Source organism: Natator depressus, chromosome 3, assembly GCF_965152275.1.
Source record: "Natator depressus isolate rNatDep1 chromosome 3, rNatDep2.hap1, whole genome shotgun sequence".
In the NCBI taxonomy this organism is placed as follows: domain Eukaryota; kingdom Metazoa; phylum Chordata; order Testudines; family Cheloniidae; genus Natator; species Natator depressus.
This window is the reverse complement of record NC_134236.1, coordinates 208539615-208565632: the sequence shown is the minus strand read 5'-3', so window position 1 is coordinate 208565632 and position 26018 is coordinate 208539615. Positions and strand designations below refer to the sequence as shown.

General features: G+C 43.6%; 1 protein-coding gene across 3 annotated transcripts; it reads left to right on the top strand.

Annotated features, from left to right (window-relative positions):
• The first annotated feature begins 2271 nt into the window (after positions 1-2271).
• APMAP (adipocyte plasma membrane associated protein) lies at positions 2272-24103 on the top strand. 3 transcript variants are annotated; one of them, XM_074949839.1, is made up of 10 exons: positions 2288-2407; positions 3995-4119; positions 9525-9641; positions 11374-11489; positions 13456-13548; positions 16906-17022; positions 18883-19057; positions 19574-19708; positions 21820-22012; positions 23003-24103. In XM_074949839.1, the coding sequence occupies exons 3-10, from the start codon at positions 9550-9552 to the stop codon at positions 23210-23212; spliced, it is 1131 nt and encodes a 376-aa protein (XP_074805940.1). In that variant the 5' UTR covers positions 2288-2407; positions 3995-4119; positions 9525-9549; the 3' UTR covers positions 23213-24103. The 3 variants fall into 3 exon arrangements, with proteins under 3 accessions (XP_074805939.1, XP_074805940.1, XP_074805941.1); XM_074949838.1 differs by lacking the exon at positions 3995-4119 and having other exon boundaries at positions 2272-2407; XM_074949840.1 differs by lacking the exons at positions 2288-2407; positions 3995-4119 and adding an exon at positions 9223-9246.
• Positions 24104-26018: the final 1915 nt, after the last annotated feature.

The window sequence follows — 26018 nt, the reverse complement described above, 5'->3', positions numbered from 1 at the left end:
CTTTTCTTTTTGCAAATACAGACTAACACGGCTGTTACTCTGAAACCTCCATTAACCAGGTTTCTCTCACTAACAGCTTGAGCCTCTGCTCAGTGAGGTCAATGGCAACGTTCTCATCGACTGTAAAGGTGTAGGATCAGGGCCTTAGTTGCCCTGACAATTATTGGGTGCGTGCGAAGTAACTTAGGTGCTTAAGTCCCAGTTTTACACATCACTACAAGCAGCAAAACTCCTGCTTGGCTGCTGCCTGTAGGCACCTAAATCTCATTCAGCATCTAACTTTCTGCTGTAAAAATTTCCTGGGGCTTTCACACTACTGCCTCCCTAAGCCCCAGAGTGATTCACAAACCAAGGGAAGATAGGCATTGCATGCAACTTAGGCAACCTAGAGCTTGAGCCTCTGAGCACACCTACTAGCTCAAGTCCCACCCAAAATCCACCTGAAGGAGGAGGGAACAGCACCCACCTTATATCTTTTACCTGGAATGTGGAAGACCCAAGTTTAATTCCCCTTTCTCTGCTAGCAGGGGAGAAGGGAGACCCCTGTTCAAATCCTATCTCTCAGGAGAGTGCTCTAACCACCAAGCTGTGGGATATTCTGATGTGGGGCTCCTTTAGTGTCACCTGTTGAAGCTGTTCCCTGAGGCTAAATGACAAAGTGATTAGCGCAGGGGGCCTAAACACTAGCTCTCCCACCTCCCAGGCGGCTGCCCCAGTCACTGGACTAGTCATTCTCTTTCTCGGGCTCAATGACTATTGCCTGTGGATAAATATGTAAATAGTCATTAATCCAGAGGCAGAGTGAGGTCAGCTCCCACACAGTTATTTCCTATGATAAAGATGGGCAAAACCATGGCGACCACGGTGTGGCACCGCACCTGAGAGCGCATAGGGACCCCCTGTCGTTCGGCTTTGCCCTCACTCCTCCCATTTTCCTCAGATCAAACTCCCGTTTCCCTGGGAGGTTAGTGGGGTTTTGGCCCCAAGAGGCGCTGGGTGCCAGCGGACGCAGCCCCACCGCCGGGCGGGTTTGGCTCGGGCACTCCCTCCTGGGGCAGGCTTCGGGACCAGCCGCTCGGCAGGTCACACAGGCACCGGGAAACGCCGGCCCGGAGCACCACGAGGCTTACCGTGCGGGTCCCCGGGGAGCTGTTCTTTGGGGGCTCGGGGGGGCCGGAAGGAGGATGCGGTCTCCGTGAAAAGCCGCTCAGCGGCCCAGCCCCCAGCCGTTGTGACGGACGGACCGGGGGGGCGGACACGTGGCTCTAGGGACGTTACCCGGAGCTAGTCACCGTTGTCCGCAGGCGGGCGGCACTGACCGAGGCTAGGGACCACCCCCCCAGGGGAGGCTGTGGAGGGCCCTGGGAAGGATGGAGCGGGAGGGGGCTGCTGGCTGCCTGCCGGGGGGAGCCCGGTCTGCGCGGGTGGCGGCTGCGGGAGGGGCCTGGCCGGGAACAGGGCAGGGCGGCGCCAGCAGCTCTGAGGTGCGGAACCCGGCACACACGGGACGGGCCTAGCTACGGAGCCGCCCCGGGCCAGCGGCGGGCGAGAGGGGGCAGGGCTAGCCCGGTCCCGCTCAGCCCTGAGGGGACGAAAAGGACGATGGGAGTCACTCCACCCGACCCGCGCCACCGGCGGCGCGCGTCACCTCGCGCCAACAGCCAGCGGCGACTATTGGCTAATTGCCGTATACGTCATTTTTCTGCGCGGGCGGCGACATGGCCGCTCCCACGCCCAGGACGGTGGGCGTGGCTCGTGAGGCGGCGGGCTTGGATTTGAAAGCGCGGGGCGCGCGGGTGCCTGTGGGAGAAGGGGGCGGGGCTTTGTGTCCGCCAGTTGGCCGAACAGAACGCACAGCGGAGGGGCGGGGCCCGTGATAGTTTGTGGGGAGGAGCCGGGCAAGGGGGCGGGGCCTACGGCTGCTTAGGTGTCGGGGTTGAGTGAGGGGGCGGGGCTGAGCGGGGGGGCGCGGCGCTGTGGGGCGGGGCTGAGCGGGGCTCGCGCAAGCGCGGTGTTGTGGGGCGGGGCTGAGCGGCGCTCGCGCGCGCGCGCGCGGCGCTGTGGGGCGGGGCAGAGCGGGGCTCGCGCACGCGCGGTGTTGTGGGGCGGGGCTGAGCGGGGCTCGCGCGCGCGCGCGGCGCTGTGGGGCGGGGCTGAGCGGGACTCGCGCGCGCGCGGCGCTGTGGGGCGGGGCTGAGCGGGGCGCGCGGCGCTGTGGGGCGGGGCTGAGCGGGGGGCGGGGCGCTATGGGGTGGGGCTGAGCGGGGGCGGGGCGCGCCTGTGTGGGCCCGGGGTGGGCTGAGGCGCTGGCCAGCATGAATGAGGCCGAGGGCCTGCGGCAGCGCCGCGCTGTGCGGCCCCAGGTCATCACGGAGGACACGCTGGCTGAGGGGGCCAAGGATGGCAGGTGTGGGCCGCTCCCAGCACCCCTGGGTGGGGGTGGATGTGGCTAGAGAGCAGAGGGAGGAAAAGCTGACCTCGCTGGGGAGGAAGGGCTGCGGGAGGCAGAGCTGACCTTGCTGCTGGGTGGGGGGAGAAATGGGGGAGGAAGGGCTGACCTCGCCTGAGGGGCGGGAGGTGAGTAGGAGGGAGGAAGAGCTGGGGGGAGTAGGAGGGGGAGGGAGGAAGAACTGACCTTGCTGGCGGGGGAGAACTGATTTTGCTGAGGGGTGGGAGAATGGGGGGGGAAGGAGGAAGGGCTGGGTGGAGAAATGGGGGAGGAAGGGCTGGCCTTGCCTGAGGGGCGGGAGGTGAGTAGGAGGGAGGAAGAGCTGGGGGGAGTAGGAGGGGGAGGGAGGAAGAGCTGACCTTGCTGAGGGAAGGGGGGGGAATGGGGCATGGTTTAGTTTTAGTGCACTGGAAGTGCGGGTTGGGGCGCTCCCTCTGGGAGGGGTTAGTGACTGGGGGCAGTAGGGGGAGGGAGGAGGTGCTAGTGGCCAGAGCCTGGCTTTGTACCTTGTGGTGGCTTGGGGTACGCTGTGGGGTGCTAATGCTTGGGTGTCTGGGGTCTTTACATGAAAAAGGGTGTCTGGACATGGAAGAGATATCTCTGGGGGATGTAGGTGGCAATGGCCTGGCGGAGTATTTCAGATCTCTTGTTTCATAGGCCTCTCGTGGCACTTCATTCCCCTCATCCCTAGATCTCTTCTGGAGTAAATAGTTTTTATGCTGTAACCATTCCCCATTTTGCAACGTCTCTTATTGGTGTTTTTCTTGGTCAACATCGTACTTGCTTGAGGGACCGGGGAATGTCAGACTTTCACTCTATATTTGGTGCGGATAATCAGAGTCTAAAGGTGGTGGGCTTTACCCACATTGTATACATCTAACAGATTTCTCTGGCAGAAGAGGTTTTTAATTGAGCGATACTATTTTGTGCTTTTGAGGCTTTTATGCCAAAACCTATTTTTAAAACAACACAAATACACATTAACCAGGCCAGAGTTACTCCTGTATTTCTTTCAGAGTAGCAGCCGTGCTAGTCTGTATTCGCAAAAAGAAAAGGAGTACTTGTGGCACCTTAGAGACTAACCAATTTATTTGAGCATAAGCTTTCGTGAGCTACAGCTCACTTCATTGGATGCGTTCAGTGGGCCAAGTTCTGCTTTTGGTTGTACTTGTGTTGTCCTATTGACTGTTTTGCAGCAGTGTAAATTTACAGTTCATACTTAAGTTTAGGCCATATAATGCAGTAGCTTTAAAATGTTATTTCAACACAACTAGATTAAAGGATTCCATTTTAAACTGTCCTTTTTTTATTCAGTAAGCTTCATGTAAATCTGCGTAACCAGGGAATAAACTACACATTTCTAAAGGTAATAGTTATAATTGATTGATGTGATTGTGGCCATTTTTACTTTCTACCTTTTTAATTGTTTTTTTTGTCTTGGATTTGGCAGTTGGTGATTTGCACAGCCTTGGATTATATTGGTTTTCTGTTTCTTTTGATCCTGATGTCTTGCAAATTATTTTTCCTCTTTCCTTTGTCATCCAGGTTCATCAGAAGAAAGTAGCTGCCGTTGGTGGCTTTGTTTGTGTCTTGCCCTATAGTATACCTGGTTGCCATGCCTCTCTAATTAGGAGCTCTCATCCTTCAGACTGAGGGTGTACACCTATAAGGTACATATGGCACATCTTAACTCCCTTGACATATCTTCTGTCAGAGAGGGTCAGCAAGATTTGCTGCCTCAGCAATCTGCCTTTTGCTGCTTCAACACTTCCTGGCCTAAGAGGATGTGGCTGCAAGGACTGGTTGTTTCAACAGTTTTTCCAGGTATTAGGAGGTGCCAGCCAGGCTCAGTTACTTTGACAACTTCTTTTTCCTGCCTTGATGTGTCCTGCACTAGTCCAGTGGCTGGGACCACTTGTTGCACCAGTCTCCCTCCTCCTGTCTTGACACTGTTCTGAAATGGAAGAAATATTAGGGATGGTTGCTTTGGTAACCTGTCTCGATACTTCCTGCTCCAAGATGATAAGCCAGCTTCAGCAGCCCCCTCTTCCTGGCTTGGTACAAAGGAACCATCTGCCAGGGCTCTCCTTCCTTATTTTAAAAGAAAATGTACTGTTTTCAGTAATGTGATAGGATACATTTATGGAGTGCTCTTGAGCTCAGGTGATCTTAATATAAAGAAAGAGTCACAGTGATTTATTTCAAACAGTGTCTAACAAAAAAGCAACTATAGAGAGTTACATGTATTTTTTCCCAATATCTAAGTTGTTGATCTAGCTTGAATAGCCTGGATATGTACTCTGCCCACCAATTACAAGAGGGGTGTGATTCATTTATGGTGTGTTTTGTATTTTCCTGTTATCTTAGATGGCAAGTGTAAATTAGTTCATCTCCCAAAACAAGTAGGTTTTTTTAAATTAGTAGACAACTGAGAGTTTTGTTGGAAAAAGGAATGAAGCTGCACTGCCTTTAGCAAAATCATTTCCAGGCCCATTCAGCACCTATCCAGCTAGGCTGCATTGGAGGTCAGGACACAGCCGACTCTTGAACCCATTAGTTTCTGCCTGATCTTTTTTTCCTGCTTCCAGAAGTATCTCTCCGCCTCTTCAGTCAGAAGGAGGGGCCATTACTGTGCTGCTTGCTGGAGACCTTGTCTGTCCTTTAGGATTCTAGAGCTGGATTCCAGATATGTTGGCTTCTTGAGGTCTAATCTTATCTAAGGATTCACATCTTGCTTATCAAAATTAGTAAATTTTAACTCCAGTCATTCACCTTATTGCCCACAGTTTGGAATATAGAGAGTTGTCTGTATTCTCTTTTTTTTTATTAAAGGGATTTTTAGCAGCTCCTGAATCATAGGAATGTGAGGTTTCAAATCTTTTTTGTACCCTTTCTTTCTTTTGTCAGTTGTTTAGTTGGGGTCAGAAATGTATCCTTTACCTTGGAAAGCAAGATTTTACTGAAGTTTAAGCGGGCTTCAGCAGCTAAGTTTCAGTTTTCTCTCTGATGCACACTTGTTTTTTAAGTAGTTTTCAGCTGTTATAAAGAGGTTTTGGTTGAAGCTCTTAGCTCAGAGTGATTTCTGACAGTTCTGAAGATATTGAGCCTATATCTTTTTGAGAGGTTTCGGTTATTGGTTAACTAATGTATAGAGATGTAGAGTTAAGAGGCCAACTTTAATCAGGACCTCTACCTGCCTCTCATTCTCTGCTTCCACCTTTCAATTCCAAGGCTGCTGGTGCAGAGGCCAGGAGTGCCCGGGAAGCTGGTGTTGAAGCTTTTGAGGTGCAAGTTCTAAACACGGTGATTGTTGTAGGGACAGCAGATGCTTGGCCTAGAGGAGATGAAGGAATTGGTTTAAGGCAGCTCCCAGAATGGCTCAGTTTAGGTGGTGATGATTGGATATGGGGAATGCTACTGTAACTCCCTGAGTTACCCAGAAGTGTGAGAGGGCTGGTGCAGGTGCACAGGAGGGAGAAGTGGAGCAATTGCTACCAATAACACACAGCTTCCGATGAATGGTTTTAAAATGCAAAAGATAACTGGCGGGAGGGGAACACCCATAGGTGGTCCCCTTGGAAAGCATCTGAACTGTGGAAGAGCACTGAAGGGTTGATCTTCATGGCAACAAACAAAGCAGTGATAATGGCATTTTTGGCCTGATCTCTGTCTGCTGCCTTGGGGCAGCCTTGTGCCAAATATCCTGGCCTCAGTCTGGCTCAGCGCTACCGCAAGTAGTCTGTTGCCTAGCTGTCGCCTCAGGACAGCTTAGTATGTGCAACGCCTCCTGGAAAGGCCTGCTGTGTGCTGTGCCCATTCTGACTGAGCAGCTACCAGGCAGTGCCTGCCTAGAGTGGCCAGGCTCTACAACAATAGATCCTATCAGTTGCAGTCAGAACTGGGTTGCTAACAATCATGCCTCTGCAAAAGGAACATGACTAGCTGCATGCTCAAATTTGTGGATACTTATACACAAATAGGAACAAATCCAATTCTACTTAGATTTTTCAGATAGGGAACAGCACTAACAATCCCAAAGATTAACTCTAGGGCTGGTGTCAGCACCTTGTGTACATGCTAACTGCCTAGTGGTCACAGTGATATTTGTACACAGGGCGGCGACACACATTTCTCCCCTATTTGGATGATTGGCTGATCAAGGACAATACCTTGGAAAGGTTCCAAGGATTAATGTATGCCATCACAAGGTACTATTGCTGTTGGTTTAATTGATGCTGCAAGGAGATCGGGTATATGCCAATGGCTGTTTTAGAGAGCAGCTGAAAGTCTCAGTGGCTGCCTTTTCAATTCAAGCCACAAACGCTCCAAAAATCCATGCATTTTTCTTCTCTGGAAGCTTACTCTGTGTCTTTGGGCTTGTTACAGTAAAAAAAAATTTATGCAAGAACCATTCCCAAAAGATGACCATGTTTGCATCGAGGAAGGTTGTGCAGCCCTGGTGTGCCTGCACAGAAAAACAGTATATATTTTCCTTTCTACCTGGGTGTTGCGAATTATACCTGATAGGTCACGCGCAGTTCGAGTCTAGGTTGAGGCACACTAATAAAGTCCACAACTGCAGAGTTTCCAAAGATATTAAGTTTATTACGCTCGAGCGTGGTGCCCCCCTGCTAGTCAGAAGGGGACCCCAAATGCAGGTTATATAAAGATTATCTACCTTTTAGCAAAGCATGTTGCCCTCGTGCATCGGAAACCTTAGCCAATAGACAGACCCTTTCCTTATCTACCACCTGTCCCTGCTAGGTACATTCCCCGTGCTAAATTGGTACTTCAGCTACACAACATGGTCCTAAAGCAATGCATCAGTAACCCTTCTTATCAGGATGGGAGGCCCACATCACAAGGCCAGGAGGCAGGGAGTTAGGAACAGACAAAGAACAGAAACCGGGAGTCGAGACAGGCTGGAAACAAGGGGGAGGGTTTTCACAGGAATGCAGTATCTAAGGAACACTCCTCCTGGTGCATGATGTGCTTGCTTTTAGACAATGGTGGGCCCCAAACCAAAATGGAGTCACACATACTAACTTTTCCTTAACATGGGCCATGTAAATGTGTAAAATCTAATCCATTTCAGGACTTGAGGGACCTGTCAGGTTCATGTCAGAGGAACTGTATTCAGTCTTGAATTTTCTCTGTAGACGCTTGGGGATAATTCTTGGCTTTTACACCTTTGAACTCCAAGGAAGAGTTCTGGCCAACTTCAGAGAGCAACAGACTGTCACGATCATGATATTTTTCAAGAGTGAGGAATATGGTTCTCATGGTAAACATGGAGAACACAGGCTACTATCAGCAGATGGGCTGCCTTACTATATCTTCCGGAAGTCTGTTGTACTCCCAGGGCAAAATTCTGCCATCGGGTTTGGGAAGGTTTTGTTTGTATATCTGTTTTGTTTTCTGAGCGGCATGATTAGCTTGCTGTTCACACATTCTCAGTTTTAGACTTGTTACTTTAGAGTTCAATGTCTTGTTTCATGTTTTGATGGATATTGTGTCCTGCATGGGTGAATTGAAGGGTTTATTCATATTCACTCTTTTGACGTTCTGTACCTTGGGGAAACATCCTACACTCCCATGTTCATCTTTATAAAATGATTGTGTGGTATCCAATGCAAAGTTTGTCATACTGGGTGTCTTCGGAAGGCTCGTGATGCGCTGAGCTTGGTTGTTATAGTAATGTTATCGTTACAGTAATGTTATAGGTTATAATTTCATTTATGTAGTTATGAGGTTGAAAATGCATCCTCATCGCTTAAAATAAACACCTCATCAGGGCAGATATAGGACTAGCCTAGCCTAGCCTAGCCCAGCCTCACAGAAACAAAAGACGCTGGCCTAGGCAGCAACAAAAGAATCTGTTAGACTCTCGAGTGAGTCACCCCCCTTCCTTTGGTCAGTTTGGAACTGCAATGAGACAATGCTCACCTGACTCTGAAAGGGGGGGTGGGCAAAGTCAAGAGGGAAGAAAGGACATGATAAAAGGGAGAGACATTTGCCATGCTCCTCTCCCACCTACGTCTACAGACACCTCACCAAGTGACTGAAGCACTGATCTAAGGGGAGAGCCTGGCTGAAGAGCAACCAGCCAGCCTGTTGTGAGAAGCATCTAAGTTTGTAAGGGCATTGAAAGTGTTCAGATCAGCTTAGACTGCATTTTGCTTTTATTTTATCTGACCAAATCTAACTTGTTATGCTTTGACTTATAATCACTTAAAATCTATCTTTCATAGTTAATAAATCTGTTTGTTTATTCTCCATGAAGTAGTGCGTTTGGTTTGAAGTGTGGCAGACACTCCCCTTGGGATACCCAGCCTGGTACATATCAATTTCTTTGTTAAATTGATGAACTAATATAAGCTTGCAGCGTCCAGTGGGCGTAACTGGACACTGCAAGACGGAAGTTCTTAGGGTTGTATTTGAGACCAGAGATATTGGCTAGTGTCATTGGTTGCAAGTAGCTGGGAGCAGCGTGCATGCCAGAGGCTGTGCGTGAACAGCCCAGGAGTGGGGGTTCTCACAGCAGAGCAGGGTAAAGCTGGCTCCCAGAATCAAAGATTGGAGTGATCTAGCAGATAACCAGTCCAGGTAACACCGGAAGGGAACATCACAACCTTATATTATGAGTTTCAAGATAAGTCTCACTAAATTAAGGAAGTGTTTCTTTAAAGTACTTCAATAGCTCTTTTGTTCCAGTTACTTGAGGTAACTTATTCTTGCCAGCAATATTAGCTACTGGAATTGGAGTTTCCAGACTGGACTCAAAGTTAATTTAGAAGGTAGGTAGTAGTCTATCCATATGTATTTCTAATGTATCATAACTAGAGTATCCATGCATTGTATACATATAATACTGTATTCAAACAAATGACAGACCTGATTTTATGCGGACTACATGATTTAGCAGGTGGATGAGCATGAAGAGAAGTGTGTGTGTGTAGTGGGGATGAAAGCAGAAAAGTGGGCTTTTCAAAAACAAAATTTTGTGATGAGAATTCTTAAAATCTTAAGGTTGTGTTTATGCTCTAATCCTAACTTGTTTGTTTCTCTGTGGCAGTACTTACAGCAGCAAGGTGTTCCGTATGACCTTCATGATTTTGGCTGTGTGCCTAATTATTCCCTTGCTTGGAGCAATAGTTCTTCTGGAATGTCCAATAGACCCTCAACCTCTAAGGTGAGCTGTGTTTTAACTGAATTTTATTGCAAGGTAACTTTTAATACTGGTTCTATGTTGGTGGATAAGATTTAGTCAACTTTCATGAAGTTACTGAGGGCTTATTTACACTTCAAAATTAGGCAGACTACATTTAGGTCGACCTACAGCCACCACAGTAATTCAATCAGCTATTGGTGTCCACACTATCCTCCTTCTGTTGATGGTGTGTGTCCTCACCAGGAGCGCTTGCACCAGCTGAAGTGGGGGCACCGACAGCATGCGGGGCTCACAGCTGCAGCCGTTCTCCCCTCACCCCAAGCCTGAGGGTGACAGCCCAAGGTGTGAGCCCGGGGTGGGACTCAATTTCACAGAGTTTTTATTGTTTTTGTTTAATATCAAGCAGTAGTGTGCAGAAGCAGGGTTGGGGGTCCCATTGTTGTAAGCACTATACAAATACATACAAAGGCCACAGTGTCTGTCCCAAAGTGCTGCAGTCCAAGGCTGTAGTCCAGCAATCGTATCTGCTGCAGAGAACCCTTATGCCTGCATGAAGTTTTACTGAAGTCAGTGGGGAACCACATTGAACACAGACCCCCCTATGGATCAGATTGCAGAATATGAGCCTAAGAATATTACTAATTTGTTTACTAGATTTTTAAAAAAGCACCCTCAAAGCCAAACTAATTATCACTGCTCTGCTAATGCTGTACTTAAATGTATCTAGATTATTTGTAACGGAAATTGGAATTCTCTACCTTCCCAGTTGCTACTAGGCTTACAGGCTCCAATCCTTCAAAGCTTATTCATGTAAGTAAATGTAACCTACTGTTCAGTCTGTGGCCCCCTCTATTTTCAATCCACAGATGCTGAGAGTCTGTTATGGTCCCAGTCAGAAAGCATAGCTCTTTAGCTCAGAGACTTTTAGCTGTGGAGATCCTGGTTAAGACCCTGATGTTGGCCAAGATTGCAGCTGTTACAGAACTATGCATGTACATTCAGTGGGGAGACTAGTCATATGTGTAAATAAGCACAGAATCAGGGTTGAAGTGAGGTGTTTGTCACAATTAGTAAGGCTCTTTCAGGAGTATAGAATATAATTCTCTAGGATGATTTGTGTCTCCTACTGGCATCAAACCTACAATCAGATGCGTGTGGACTCAAGTGTCCATCTGCATGGATCCAGTTGAAGGATTGGGGCCATAATAACATATCAACTAGCTAAGTAGCAACATTGAATTGAATTTTATTTCAACTATTTAAGACTACTGAACCACATCTTTGAAATTGACTTGTATTTAAATGACAGCTTTCAGAGTAGCAGCCGTGTTAGTCTGTATCCGCAAAAAGAAAAGGAGGACTTGTGGCACCTTAGAGACTAACAAATTTATTTGAGCGTAAGCTTTCGTGAGCTACAGCTCACTGTAGCTCATGAAAGCTTATGCTCAAATAAATTTGCTAGTCTCTAAGGCGCCACAAGTCCTCCTTTTCTTTTTGTTTTTAAATGAACATCAAGACGCTAGTGTTGTAAAACTATCTTATTTCCTAAGACCTGATGCAAGCTAGAGCTGATATATTGCATCAGAAAAGTCTGCTGATGTCCAGGAAAATGAAAAATACTGTTTCCAAAACGGCGGTCATGTTTGTAGTGTAGTTGGCAAGCTGGAAAAATTGCTCAACTTTTTGCTCAAGTGTATTTGATTTTGTACCTGTTCTGTGATAAAATCATGAGACCTACATTTTGATTTTACAGCTTCAAAGAACCCCCCCTCCTGACTGGTGCATTAGAGCCAAATATTAAGTTGCGACAAGCAGAGAGGATATTTGAAAACCAACTTGTTGGACCAGAATCCATTGCCAGTATTGGTGGTAAGCACCGGAAAACTTTAGGGATTTAGGGTGGCTTTTTCACTGTTGCTTCTTTGCTAGGAGTTTGATTCAGCCACATATCTCTTGGATACCAAATTGTGCAGGCTTCCATGTGTCTGCAATTTAGCATTGTTTTGGGTCAGCAACCACCAGCTCAGAACTACACATCTCCATGTAGCCCCCTTTCCCAGGCTTAAGTAATTTAGATATCACAAGAAATCCTTACCCTTCTGGAACATGGCCTTCATTGACATCAAGGTCCTAACTGTAGAAACTATTGTTCCGATATTCACTTGGGTAACTTTTTAACTAGCTCGCAGTGGTTATAGAGATTTTTTTAACTATCCACCTGTATGATTATGTAATTGAGTTTCTCAGAGTATTAAGCTTTATTTCAATAAGATAAAATGTACTGTCAATAAATTGTATTTAATGGTAAATCAGATCCCTAAACATTAAATTTTATTACTGCTGTATACATCTGTTGGAGGTGCTTTTAAATAAATTTGTCCCATTACATGGAAAGCCCCTACTAGCTCCACACTGTGTCCTACTGAGCAGCTTCTTATCAGAAGGGCCAGACTCAAGTGGAGTTGCGGGCACTGTGCCCATTTCTTAGGAAAGTGCCTTTGTGACAGGTGGATTTTGCAGTGTGCCCTGAAAGTGGTGAGATTCAGGCCTAGCCATAGAATCAGGTTTTTGGGTGTTTCAATGCTAACAGTAAACAAAGAGCTGGAGCTTCAGTTTTCTCTCTGAGACAGTCTCTCTGCAGTTTCCTTTAAAGGTGGGAATTGATTAGTACAGTATGTTTACCTCATTTCTTGGTGCCATGTTTCCTAGTTAACTAGAAAGATCTATTAAAGCCCTAGTTATCTTTAACCTTATGGGGAAAGTGCTCAGTAAATCATTACCAAAGTCTTTCATTCTCTAATTTCTGCTATTACTGCCTGGCTCCACAAACATGTGCTGAAGTGTTTAGTCAAAATATGGATGCTGTCTGCTGCTTCCCAATTAGTCAGTCTTTCAGATTCTATTCTCTAGGTGGTGGTTGCAGGCAAATTATTGGCCTTCAGATGGCCGTAACCTCTGACCTGGCTGGAAGTTTAGAACTTTTCTTGGAAGTAGAAGCTGTTCCTTTCTTGAAGATCAAAATAGTTTTTCCTCTGACAGTTCTGGAGTAAACCATTGCACTTCCAAGCAGCTAAACTGGAGGTTTAAAAGCCCAACAGTTTAGCAATTCTTCTAACCCATCATTTATGTACCTTTTACCAAAAAAAAAAAAAAAACCATGGCAAAGTTCAGAGAGGGGCTTGAGCTCATTATGGTGTATTAAGAACGGGTTTGTCCCATTACTGTCATGTGACTTAGCATCAAAATGTTGACTGAGCAACATTTTTGGTTTTGGATGACGAAGTGCTGGATTCATCCCTTGAGCTGAAGTAATCTTTTCACAGATCAGGTACAGCCTAAGCAGTATCAGTATAAACATCCCGGCTTGTGTGCTTCAGGCCTGAAGGAACCATTTCTAGCATGAGAGGATAATTCAGTTGGTGGCATCCCTGTTGAAACTAGTAACAAAGGTGACTTATACGGTGGTGTCTGATTCTTTTTTTGGTGATGTGGAAATCTGTTCACTGACATGAGGCCACAGAACCATCACTAATGTCCATGGTCAGATTCAAACCAGCGACCTACTCTGAGACTCAACTCCTCCTTTTTATCTGAATGAATCCAATTTAGCTAGTTGAGTGATTTAGTTGCCTGGACACACTCTCCACTCACTTCAGTTGAAGTACAAGAATAAATAGGGAAGAATTTATCTTTAACTAGATGTGTTTGAAGTGCATACGTTTTGTGTGGGAGGAATGTGGGCTCAATGCTGACATTTGTGCTACATTATTATAAAAAGATTTTGTATATTACAGCAGTTTTGTAGCCAAGCTAATCATACCATTTGTTTATACAGATGTGCTGTTTACTGGCACAGCTGATGGAAAGATTCTAAAAATTGAAGATGGGGAAATAAAAACGTTAGCCAGACTTGGCCATGGTCCATGCAGTAAGTAAATAATGACCATTACACACTTTTATCATTCAGTTGAAAGACCATGGGATAATTTTGTAATGATTAATAAGTTAGTGTTCAATCTTGCTCTCTTTTGCAGGTGCACATCTTCACATATTTCACAGCATAATGCATGTGTGCAGTAGCTGGATTTTAGATGACAGTAACATGTCCATGCTTAGTTGATATGTATTCTCAATATTTCCTTGATTACGTATGCTACATTGTACCTATGCAAAGCTGATGAGTTCTCATTGAATGTCATGTACTCCAACATGTTAAACTAATGTTCATGAGAATATTAACAATGTGTGCATGACAATAGGTCTCTCTCATGACCTTTCACAAAGTCAGTGGAAGCTGCATATATTTATAACCTTTGTTAGTGAGTCAGTTCAGAAGCCTGACTTTAGGTTTCTAGGTCTGAAAGTCTTGGCTAACATCCCTTGCACCTGTGGATACTTGCTTACAGCAGTAATGCAGCTGCAGCATAGTGGAAGCACTAGTACAGTACTGCTGTAGCCCGGCATCAGTAGTATATTTCGCTTCTGATTTTTGCCTGTATAGACAGCCAAAGAGAGCACAGCTTTCCTAGGCAAGCTTGGGGCTGTGCTTTCCTGTTTTCACATGCATTGATGGTTTGGCTGTCAGATTTCATGTCCATAGGGTGCTGCTTACATAGTTACAGTAAGACTTATTTAAGAGCATTCAAATGTTTCTATAATACTTGGTGAGAGAGCCTTGATGATGATGACAAATTAGATTTGCCCTTCTTTAATACAAGACAAGATTGTATGTGGCTCTTAAGTAGGGGTGTGGGCTGGGGGAATACCAGGAGCATGTATTATCCCTCTTCCCTGCTCATCTGCTCAACTTCATGCAGCCTGTATATAGCCCAGGCAGTACTGCATTCTTTGTGGTTTGGGGAAACGGAAGGATTGCACTGTTCCATCTCTCTGGGGTGTATGGCAGCAAAAGAGGCAGTGAGGAGGTTGGACCATGCTCTTAAACCCTCTGCCCCATTTGGGAGAGTGGGCCATGCCCCTTGAAGGTATTAGTGACCATGATCACCTGTATACCTGTGATTTTCAGGGGGAGATGCCTCACTGTGCTCTCTTGGGGCATTGGAGCTCCTCCCCTTACTCTGGAATATACCAAAATGGCATGATCTAGCTCTCAATTTGTAGAAACTTGAGAAGAGAGAAAATGTCTTGGACCTATAGGCAAAAGGTTAAGTTCTTCTGTCATTCAAGGCAGACAAGTGGGAGTTCCATACAGCTTAATTTGTGGCTATTTCAGAAGCTATATGAAAGACACAGGTCCTGCTCAACGTTTTTTACCATTAAAGATTACATGGGTTAATTCTTTTATAAAGACTGTGTAAAAACAAATAACAACTTGCCCTGGCTCCCTTTGCCAAAATTTCTTCTCTACTCTGTTATGAAGGCTATGCTTTGCTGGTTATCCACCTGCTTGCTGTCATCTTCCCCAAATGTGTTTGCATCTCAGTAATGCAGCATGCAGTTTGTGAAGAACTTAGATAGTCTGCAGGATTAAAGGAGCTTTATAATAACTATTTCAGAGTTTTATAGATGTGATTTTTTTATTTTATTTTTGTAATCTCTGAAGAGTTTGAGATTTGGAGACATTAAAATATTTAGGTATAGCTAAGATATCTTGTCTCCATCAGTTAAACAAGCTTTCATCTTTTATTTTCCCTTCTGGGTGAATAAGACACATTGTTTGAAGGAGGAATGTGGAAAGATTTGCATAAATTAAAATTGCTATATATTAAGTTTTTGTAATTGGGTTAGTTGCATGTTACCTAAAGGTACTGTAGTGCCTACTTTAAAGGGCTTAATTTGTAAGCAGGGCTCTGAGAGTCTGAGTTAAACGCCCAATCTTAAAGCAGCATGCATATGTATTTTCAGACTAGCTTTGATTGAGCTAGCTTGCTAAAAAATAGCAGGGGTACAGGCTGGAATCCCAGGCGAGATTGTATTTGGGCAGCTGGCCTGTTTTGCCGTGGTTACATTGTTACTTTTAGTGAGCTAGCTCCATCAAAGATGGATTTGCTTGATGTCTATATGTGCTATCCTGACTGCAGTGTCGATATACTCCTACAAAAGACAGGTGGGAATTCTCTGCAATACCTGGGCGCAATGTGGTGAAGGATGACAATACAGCCCTTTTGCTGCATACCCTTGCTTTTCTTTGTTTTAGCCTTTGTACATCACTTTGTCATGCATCAAGCCAGATCCTCAGCTGGTGTAAATGGCACCGCTCCATTGCTGTCAATGGAGCTATGTCGATATACATCAATAGAGCTGTCAGTTTATACCACCTAAGGATCTGGCCCAATATGTAATTTCCTTTCTTAATAAAACTAAGGGCTAAAAACACACCCCAAACACACCCCAAAGAATAGTCAGGCAGCTGTTTTCCAGCCTGTGCGAGGAAGTTTGGGGGATGTTTTGAAGTGCATTTAAACTCTCCCAAAGCTCAATACCCACTGGTAACCCTAATGGAATCTCTGCGTAGATCCTGGACTACTACTGTTGTGCTGTTATCTGTGGAGTTTTAGCAAACAAAGTGTTGTTTGAAGGTGACCAAGTAAGTACCAGTTATTACTAACACAGTGCTAGTGCCACACTTGTCTTTGTTGTTTGTCAGCTAGTATAGTAGTTGAGTTAGTAGAATTTATAATGGTAACTGTAGTGATTTCAACTCTATATATGCATATGAAATCACTATAGTCAATGGCTAAGCCATGTATATACAGTAAAGGCAGTAGTGCTAAATATCTGCTTTGAAAACACAGATCTTTACTGCCTGTTCTAAGGGAGAATTTCTGGTAGCTGTCAGAAGTATTGAGGTTAGGGCTGGTTGGGGGGAAAGTCTTTTGTGTTTTGTTGTTTTCAGCAGAAATTTTTGACTTTTTATCAGAAAACCAGAATACTTTTGGTTTGGGGTTTTCTGACCAAAAAAAGTCAAACTTTTTTGAGGAGGACAGCCACTTTCTGGTCAATATTTGTTTAATCAAAATTTCAAACTTCTGTCAAAAGAAAAAATTTGGAAAATATTCAACCACCCCTCACTAGGGTAGGTATGTTTTTTGCTAGGCCAGTCAGTAGAGGGCAGTGTTAATGCTAACCGAGCAGCTCTGATTCATTGATCATTAAAATTCATTTCCTGTTGGAAAAATGAAAGCATGATATATTTATAAGTGTGGTGGTGGGGGGACTGGCAATATAGTCTTGTTATATTTGGGCTTTCTTGTCTGGAATGGCTTCAATACCTTTATATACAAACTGTTGTGCCTATAAAACAGCTGTAAAATTGTCTCAAAAGGAACCAGGGAAGATGAGCTCACCTGCGGGAGACCCCTTGGCATCAGAGCTGGGCCAAATAATACCCTGTTTGTGGCAGATGCCTATTACGGAATATATGAAATTGATCCTGTCACAGGTATGTTTTTTTCCCCTCCCTGGCTTTGGGCACTGAGTTGTGAGTTAGGCAGCTTGGGTTCTGTTCCTGGCTCTGCTTGACTTTTGTGGCTTTGGCCCAGTCACTTTGCCATTGCGTGCCTCTGTGTTTCCGTCACCATAAAGAGGGCTGCCGATGCTTACCTTTTGGAAAGCACTTAACTTCTGCCCAGTGCTTTTTATCCATAGATCTAAGTGCTTTATTTATCTAAACAAAAGCATATTTAGCTGAGGTACTTCTGTACCTCCCCATTACCTGAGCATTTCACAATCCTTAATGCATTTATCCTTGCATCTCCGTTACCCCCAACATGAGATAGGGAAGTGCTATTATTCACATTTTACAGATGGGGGCCTGAAGCAGAGAGGTTAAGTAACTTGCCCAAGGTCACAGTGGGAGTCTGTGGCAGAGCAGGGTCTTGAACCTAGGTCTCCCAAGTCCCAGGCTAGTGCCCTAAGTATTAGACAGTCCTGCTCCCCTATAGAGCCAACTGCAGGATGGTACAGTGGTCTGCTTGCATGGCTCCAATTGCAGGATCAGGGCCTGAGTTTATACTTTAAATGAAAATACATTTTAAAAGCTTTTATAGTGTATGGCTCTCTACAATATGAAGCTTCTCTTGTGTAAAAGTTTTGCAGTGATACTAGTTTTATGCTGTATTTCAGTCAATATTGCACCCCCCAAAAAAACCACAAAACAAAAAACCACCTCCTCCTCCCCTTGGGGGATACAAAACTGTTACTAAGTTTTTGTTCTGGGCTGAAATTCTGCACAGGGTGCCTCAGCCTAAGTACAGTTATTCCACTCTGAATAAACTGTCTGGTCTCTAAATAGCACAAGTACTAAAATAAACTCCCTTATGTACCCTATCCAAAACCTGAAACCTTTTTTTAAAGTAAGAGCTGTGAATGTTATACAGGAAAAGCTTCCAAAACCCAATATGTGATCTGCAGTAACACATCTCTACATTTTTGGTGGAGAGGGGGAGGGAATTTCTGGAAGAAACAGATTTCAATCTTCCTTCAGTTGAGACTTTTTTGTAAGTTGATTGACATCTATGAAATACACCTCTACCCTGATATAGCGCAACCCAATAGAACACGAATTCGGATAGAACGCGGTAAAGCAGCCCTCTAGCGGGGCGGGGCTGCGCACTGCGGTGGGTCAAAGCAAGTTCGATATAAGGCAGTTTCACCTATAACGCGGTAAGATTTTTTTGGCTCCCGAGGACAGCATTACATCGGGGTAGAGGTGTATGTAGACCTCTTGCAAAATATGCTCTTATTTTAGGTGTATCAGCAGTGATTTCAAAGTTAAGGTTGTGTTTTCAGCTTTTTAGTCAAGGTAAGATTTATATTCCCTTTGTTACACTCCACCAGAAATGTTGATCACAGCCAAATTTATCCTATTCATTTTGGAAATTTACAAGTAAATGTATTGAGTAGATTAGGGGTTCAATGGATTTGAAAACCTTCTCCTTTGTGAAACTTGGTCAGTGGTATCTGATCCCTTTAATGTAAAAATGGCTTCGTTTTAAATATATTTAGAGCGAAACAAAATCTCATGCATAAGCTAATTTTTAAAAAGGCGCACACAATCATTAACACTTTTCATCATTACCATTTCTATGCACGCCGTGGACGTGGATTGATAAAGTGTCAGATGCTGATACCTTAAAATTTTACACACTCAAAATGGTGTATAACATTGACAGCTGCTCTTCTAAGGATAGAAAAGATATTGGGCCAATTTAACACCTACCCGAATGTGTTAGGATTTAGAGTATTGGAATGGCAGCATAAAAGATGGGCAGATCTGTTTTGTTTGTTTTTTTGTAATCAGGTGACATGAAAATGCTATTATCAACCAATGAACCAGTTGATGGTCACAAAATGTCCTTTGTGAATGACCTCACGTTGACTCGGGATGGGAGGAAAATCTTCTTCACAGACTCCAGCAGTAAATGGCATAGGAGGGATTATTCATTCTTGGTTATGGAAGGCACAGATGATGGAAGGCAAGTATCTATGTACAGCATTCCATTTACCCTACAGCAGATCAAACCAATCAGAATAGCCAGGACAACTCAGTTGTGTTTAAAAACCCTTTGAGTCTTTATAGACCATGTAAATAACACTGCTCTGAAAAAGGCAAGGGGAGAATGTGTGGAAGAAGCTGGCATGTGCAGAAATGAAACAGATGTAAGAGATTTCCTCCTCTTTCAAAAAGCCTATTTGTGTAAATCTTCTCTAGTGGAATGTGCTTTTTAAAATTAAAGGAATTAACATTTTTTACCCAAATTCTCTCATGGAAAATTGTCTAGCAACCTTAAAAAGCTGGTGTATTTCTCCCCCACTCTCCAGGTCATAAATAAATAAACTTATATATGCCCTGCGTGCTCTGCTTCTCATATTCTTTGCGTATAAAACCTGAAGGAATAAGAGGAAGAGAAATGCCTGGCAAAGCAAAATGCAGTTGAGCAAACTGTCTTATCCCACTTCACTTAAGTACACATGTAATGTTCTGTCTTTAGCCTGCTTGAATATGACACTGTGACAAAAGAAGTGAAAGTCTTAATGGTAGGACTGAGGTTTCCGAATGGAGTCCAGCTCTCTCCTGCTGAAGATTTTGTGTTGGTAGCAGAAACGACCTTAGCTAGAATAAGGAGGTGAGTGAGATTACTTTGGGGATACAATACTTTATCAAATTACTCTATATTTAAATTGATTTCTGTTCTATTTTATATAGGTTTTTATACCATCCTCATCACTATCTGAGCCCTTTTCAGTAGTGCATTAAGCAATGTGACTAGACGGCATAAAAGAAAATCTTGGGCCAAATACTTCCCTGATTTACAACTCATGCAATCCTATTGATTTCAAGTAGGGATCCACAGGGTGTAATCAAGGCAGATTTTAGTCTTGTGCATGGATCTATCTAGGTATTTGATTCCCATCGCTGTGGCATAAGGGTGCCTCTCAGTCATTAAGGGAGTAGACCGAATCCCTACCCTGACCTCAAAGTGCACAAACACTGCATTAGTATCCATATTCACCCCAGTTTAGCTGTATTCGTAACTCAAAGCATAATAACCCAACGCAAATGTTAGCCGTAGCCCTTCTCCGTGTGTCTGGCTGTCATTAGGGTTTCCATCCAGAGCCTCTTCTGTTCTTGGTCCTTGCTTCTCTTTAGGCAGCCACCCCCACTTAGCTTTTAATCCAGCTGGAGTTAACAAGCTTCATGTGGTGCAATGGCCCTGCCTACATTAGAGACATTTTTGAAAAATTTCCTGCAATTATTAACCCTGGTGCAGCTTTCTCTGGTCCAGGTCCACTGGGGTTCTGGAGGGAAGTCAGTGGAAATGGGTCAACAGCTGCTGACACTGTTTATGCATCATATCAATTAATTTGGCCTGCTCAGAGCAAATCTAATCAGTGTGGTGCTTAAAACAGTGCCTGTAGCTGGTGGTCCATTTCCATTAAGGCTGTTAATACTGGTGGGATAAACAGTAAGGGTGGGGACCTTTAAAATCTCCCTAGTGTGGATAGGGTAGGGACTGGTAGGATTTCAGTAGCTCTCTGCAAAGTCTGAATACCTGTTAACAGTGTGATTCAGCAGAACATCTCTGCCACTCTGCAAAATGGACACACAACAATATCATTGTGTGTCTTTGCCCTCCAGTCAGCAGGGACTGGTCTCTTGTTTTGGGTGATTTTTTTTTTCAGTATTAAGAAGAAAAGATTAATATTCTTGCCTTCTTGTCACAATAAAGTGTGAGCTAAAGTCAAAACTATTGTGACGCTGGTGGAAAAAGGGATTGCAGGGTTCAAAAAGTGTGCTTGGTAGAGGTTTTTCAGGCTTCAGAATATTTAACCTGACTTCCAGTTAGCCACTGAGCATCTCTGCTTTACTTACACAAGCAGCTGAAATTCAAATAGGCATTATTTCTGATCTATCTTTATTTCTTTAGAAATTATAATTTAGTTGACCCCAGTTGAGGAGGCAAGGCTCATACAAGTTAAGGGGGACTGTAAAACATGAGTCAATTAATTCTTCACTCTACTTGGTGCTCTCACCACATCTTTTCCTCTACCATAGTTCATAGGGTAGATGTGACAGACTGTAGCACCATATCTTTATCTTGTTTTTTATGGGTAAACTGAGTTGAATTGCTCAATCCCACAATTTATATAAATGATGTGGGGAAAATTCTGTTTCTATACCAGAGATCAGCAATAACTCCATAGAAGGCAATGGAGTTACTCTGGTTTTATGTTAGCCATCAGAATATGTCCCACTAACTTTTACAATGTCAGTGATATTGCAGGTGTGCTATACTGAGAATCTGAAATCTTGGTATTTCAGCTAAATCATTGCATATTTGGCTTCCCAAACCAGACTCATAATACAGTTATGGCTTTACTTTGATCTCAGTCTACACCATACAGGTTAGCTAACCTCTTTCAGAGAGACTAAATCTTCCTCTCTGCGGTTTTCAGTAACAAGGCGAAAAACTCCTATTCTACCCAGTTTTTTCCTTCACTGGAGACATCTGGCTTACAATCTCTTCCTTTCATCAGCTGGATCCTTGTGCATGGTGGCACAAGCTGTAGTCATTGCTAGACGCATATCAGACAGAAGAATGTGGTCATACTGTACTTCACTCTGCTAGCAGTAAGAAAAGCTGTGTTTAGTAGAAAATGCATTGAACTTATGTTTATTGTATGAACTTTCTTTAGGTTAAGAGGATGTCCTGATTATCCTGTTGTGATTTTACAGATACTATGTCTCTGGATTAATGAAAGGTGGAGCAGATATATTTGTAGAAAACATGCCCGGCTTTCCAGATAATATCCGGTTAAGCAGCTCTGGGGGATATTGGGTAGCCATGTCAGCTGTTCGACCCAATCCTGGATTTTCTATGGTGGATTTCATATCTGAAAAACCATGGATTAAAAGAATAATATTTAAGGTAAATGTATTTAAGATAAGGGGAAAACCAGTTTACTACTTTATTTAAGGTGAAGAAAATACTTTGTTTTAGCTCTTTTTCATGGGAAGATATCATGGTACTCTGATTAAAGCTGCAGTTAAGCCACATGATACTAGTTGGAGGCATCATCCGCATATTTTATAGTTAGCAAACCTAAGGCTTGCTATTACCAATAGTGAGTACACCATTATAAAATGGAAAGGCAGTCTTTCCAATCAGCGGTCTCTCTTACCTGTACATGTATTTTCTTTTGTATTATCAAATTCTCAGCCTCAATGGTGCATCAACATAAGGTGTTGGCATTTGATTGCCTTTTATTAAAATCCAATTAAAAGGAAGAACAAAACATTTTGTCAGTGTGACTTTTTGAATTCTTTATCCTCAGACATTTTAACAGATTTAAAAAAAAAAAAAAATTTTTAGCCCAAAATTTCTCTCTCTCAAAAAATCAATCTTGACTAACAATAGGCATTTAAGATGGAAATGCCAGCTCAGTTAAGCTCTCTGTTGCCATGCTGCATTACAACTTTCTTTTTTTACTTTCTGGGTGTGGTAAAAGAATATTAACAGAGGAAGACAGGCTTGGGAACCAAGTCACAAATAAGCAGCATTGTTGAGAGCTATACAAAATCTGTTTGATTTTTGGCCACTGGCATCAACCACATCATGAAACTGTGTGAGAACACTCCTGCCTTGTGCATCAGTGTCCTTCCTGAGTAAATCCCAGAGCTCCACATATGAGTGAATTTTCTATCAATCCATGCTTTTAAAGTTGACTTTTCAGTGCTCTTAAAATGTTAAATCTATGCAGTTAACTTTCACCTGAAATCTGAAGACTTATTTTGTTCACTAATTATTGCCAAGGTTTGGCATGATCCTTGATTGCTTTTAAATATATGATTAGTTTATGTAATTCACGGTTAAATAACTGTATGTGACAACTTACTCTTGCTGTTTTTCTTTCTTTAGTTGCTAAGTCAAGAAACTGTGATGAAGTTTGTGCCCAAGTATAGCCTTGTCATAGAACTTGGCGAAACTGGATCCTACAAAAGAAGCTTTCATGATCCCAATGGAATGGTGGTAACTTACGTTAGTGAGGCACATGAACACAATGGATATCTTTACCTGGGCTCCTTCCGGTCTCCGTTTATTTGCAGACTTAACCTTGAGCATGTTTAACTGTCCATACAAAATGAAATGCCGTTGTTATCCTGAAACATTCTAGAATTGTAAAAAGAACACTTGTGGCAATGTTTGACCAAGGAAGAGAGATGGAAATGCATCCATTATGTGCAGCAGGGAAATTCTATGGTACTGTGTTGCTAGAGGAAAATGTGTATGGTTTGCTGTATTTGTCCTCTTTCTTGGTTTAATTTTATGCATGCCATTTTAAAGACATGAAGTTGTTAATGTCTGTAAGGAGTAAAGAGACAAGTAAATACAACCAAACGCTTTCATTAAGCATAACCTGTTGCACTCATTACAATCTACTGAGCTGCTTCTCTTCGTTTTGAGCTGTCTTAATCTGTCAACTTTAATAGGTGTTGAGTTCAAAAATATTACACTGGAAATAGGGAAATGGTTTTAGTGAAGTACTAACCATATTGAAGAGAGGATGTCTTGCGTGTGTTTATGTCCAATTTAGATCCTGCTCTGTAGGCCTGGTTTAAAAAAAATTATGCATGTTCACATGTCATACCATACGTCAGTGGTAGATGCAGTACTCGCCAGAACATGCCTAGAAATCTAGTCACATCAGTTAGATTTCTTCAATTCAATCTATAGAATGAGAATATGAAACTCTACTTGGCTGTTAAGTGACATAAAATATTTTACCTGTGATGATTTGTCCCTGAATGCTCTTTCTGATAGTATTGTAGTTACTTGACAATGACTGGTCACTTGATACACTATTAAACAGAAGATTGGTTCAACTAGGTTTTAAATAGTGTATTTAAATTACTGTTCATTTCTTAGCTCTGCTGCACTTCCCAAACAGAGGATGAAATAGTGTATTTACTTGATTGTTATACTGACAGGTACAAAATTACAGGCATATATTGCAAATTATTTCATTGTGCTTGCCTTTCACTCTGGTTTGACAGGGCTGAGTTAACAAAAAATAAAACTGGTTTGACAGGGCTGAGTTAACAAAAAATTTAGCTCACGCCAATAAGATGCACATGGGGCAGCTGGATTGCAACATTTTGGTGCGCTTTGGAATTTACACCACGTGGGCCACATGATGGAACAGTATAGACAAGCCCAGAGTTTTTGTTTAAAGTCAAATTTTCAGTCCATCCCACAGATTCACATGTATGTTCTGATTAGCTTGAACACTAGTATTCCAGATCATGGCTCAGGGTACAGGTTGGTGCAAATTCGTGAAGTCGTTTACTCAAGGGTTTCCTGAGACATATCTCCCCAGAGAAAGACCTGTTTCTTGAAACTCCAAAATTCTCATCAATTGCTTGTGCAGATGGGGGATTGGTGGTGGAAGGGAGGATCCATGTGAAATGTGGATCACAGGAGTATCCCTGCAGGGTGGTTGTGTCTGGCACCAAGATCAAAGCCTAAAATCAAAAAACGAAAGTTTCCGTTTGGCTTTATAGAGCAAAACACTGGATTGTTGTGTGCTGAGCTTGACTCCTAGCCACTCAAGCATGCGGTGCAGACCCAGAGTATGTCTACGTCTAGAGGTGGAGGTGCAACTCCCAGCTCAAGCAGACATACCTGTGCTAGCTCTGGTCAAGCTAGCGTGCTAACAATAGAGAAGCAGTGGGAGGGGCTAGCCACTCCAAGGACAGACCCATTGAAACCCATGGACATGTAGTTGGGGTGGCAAGCGGCTCACATTGCCATTACTTTTACCCATACTAGCTCTGATCAAGCTAGCATGCTGTGTCTCCTTCAGCTCAGTCCCACCTCCAGCTCAAAGAGTAGGTCATATCCTGATTGGCTACCAGGGGAATGGGTCTAGGAGCTGTGCTCTGTAGTTATAAGCTCTGACTCTTTACTTTGTTCTCTCCAGGCCTCCTGGTATGTTCAGAAGGGGCAGGGATGGGGCAGAATTGATATCTGCATAAATCTCCCTAGAGTTCTTGGTTCCAATGGAAGTGATTTGCATTTCCTGGCAACATCTTGGTTCTCTCTGAGCTGTGTATGAAACACAGTCGTTTCAAAGTTAACACTTACCTCATCTCCTCTGCTGTCTTTTGGGCAAGGGATTGGAATGTAGAGAAGTGTAGAGGGGAAGGAGAGATTAAATATAGCAGGACTAGAAACCGAATTGCCATGTCAGATCAGACTTGTGGAGGTGGTGTGTCTGGGCTCCGTCCCAGAGAAATGGCTATTCATGCGATGGAGCTAATGGACTACGGTGATCCTTCTCTATACTGAGAGAAACAGGGTAGGTGAAGTAATATCTTGTATTGGACCAACGTCTGTTGACAGAGGGGACAAGCTTTTGAACTACACAGAGTTCTTCAGATATAGACATCAAGCCTTTCTGCTTTAGCTTGGCAAGGGAAACTAAAATCGTGAGTGCATAATCTTGCACAATTTACTTAGATCGTGTAAAAACTGCCTGTCCAGGTTCTGAGAGCAGGAATAATACAGATTAATTTTTTAAAGACTGCTCAAACACATCAAAATTTGATGTGTAAAGTGTGGCACACATTCTGGTATGGTATTAATGTAATAAGCAATGCATCAGATGCCCGCAGTCTATCTCAGCAAGTATTCTGTTTTTTATTGAGCAGAGCTCGGGGCCCCATTGGACTAGGTGCTGTACATACACCTAATAATGGGCAGTCCTTGCCGTGAAGATCCTACAATCCATATAGACCAGATGGACAAAGGAAGGGTTATTAGCCCCATGTGAAGATTGGCCAAGGTCAGGCAGGGAGTCTGACAGCTAGGAATAGAACTTGGATCTCCTGAATCGCTGTCCATGGCCTGAACAATAAGGCCTCTTTCCTCTCTT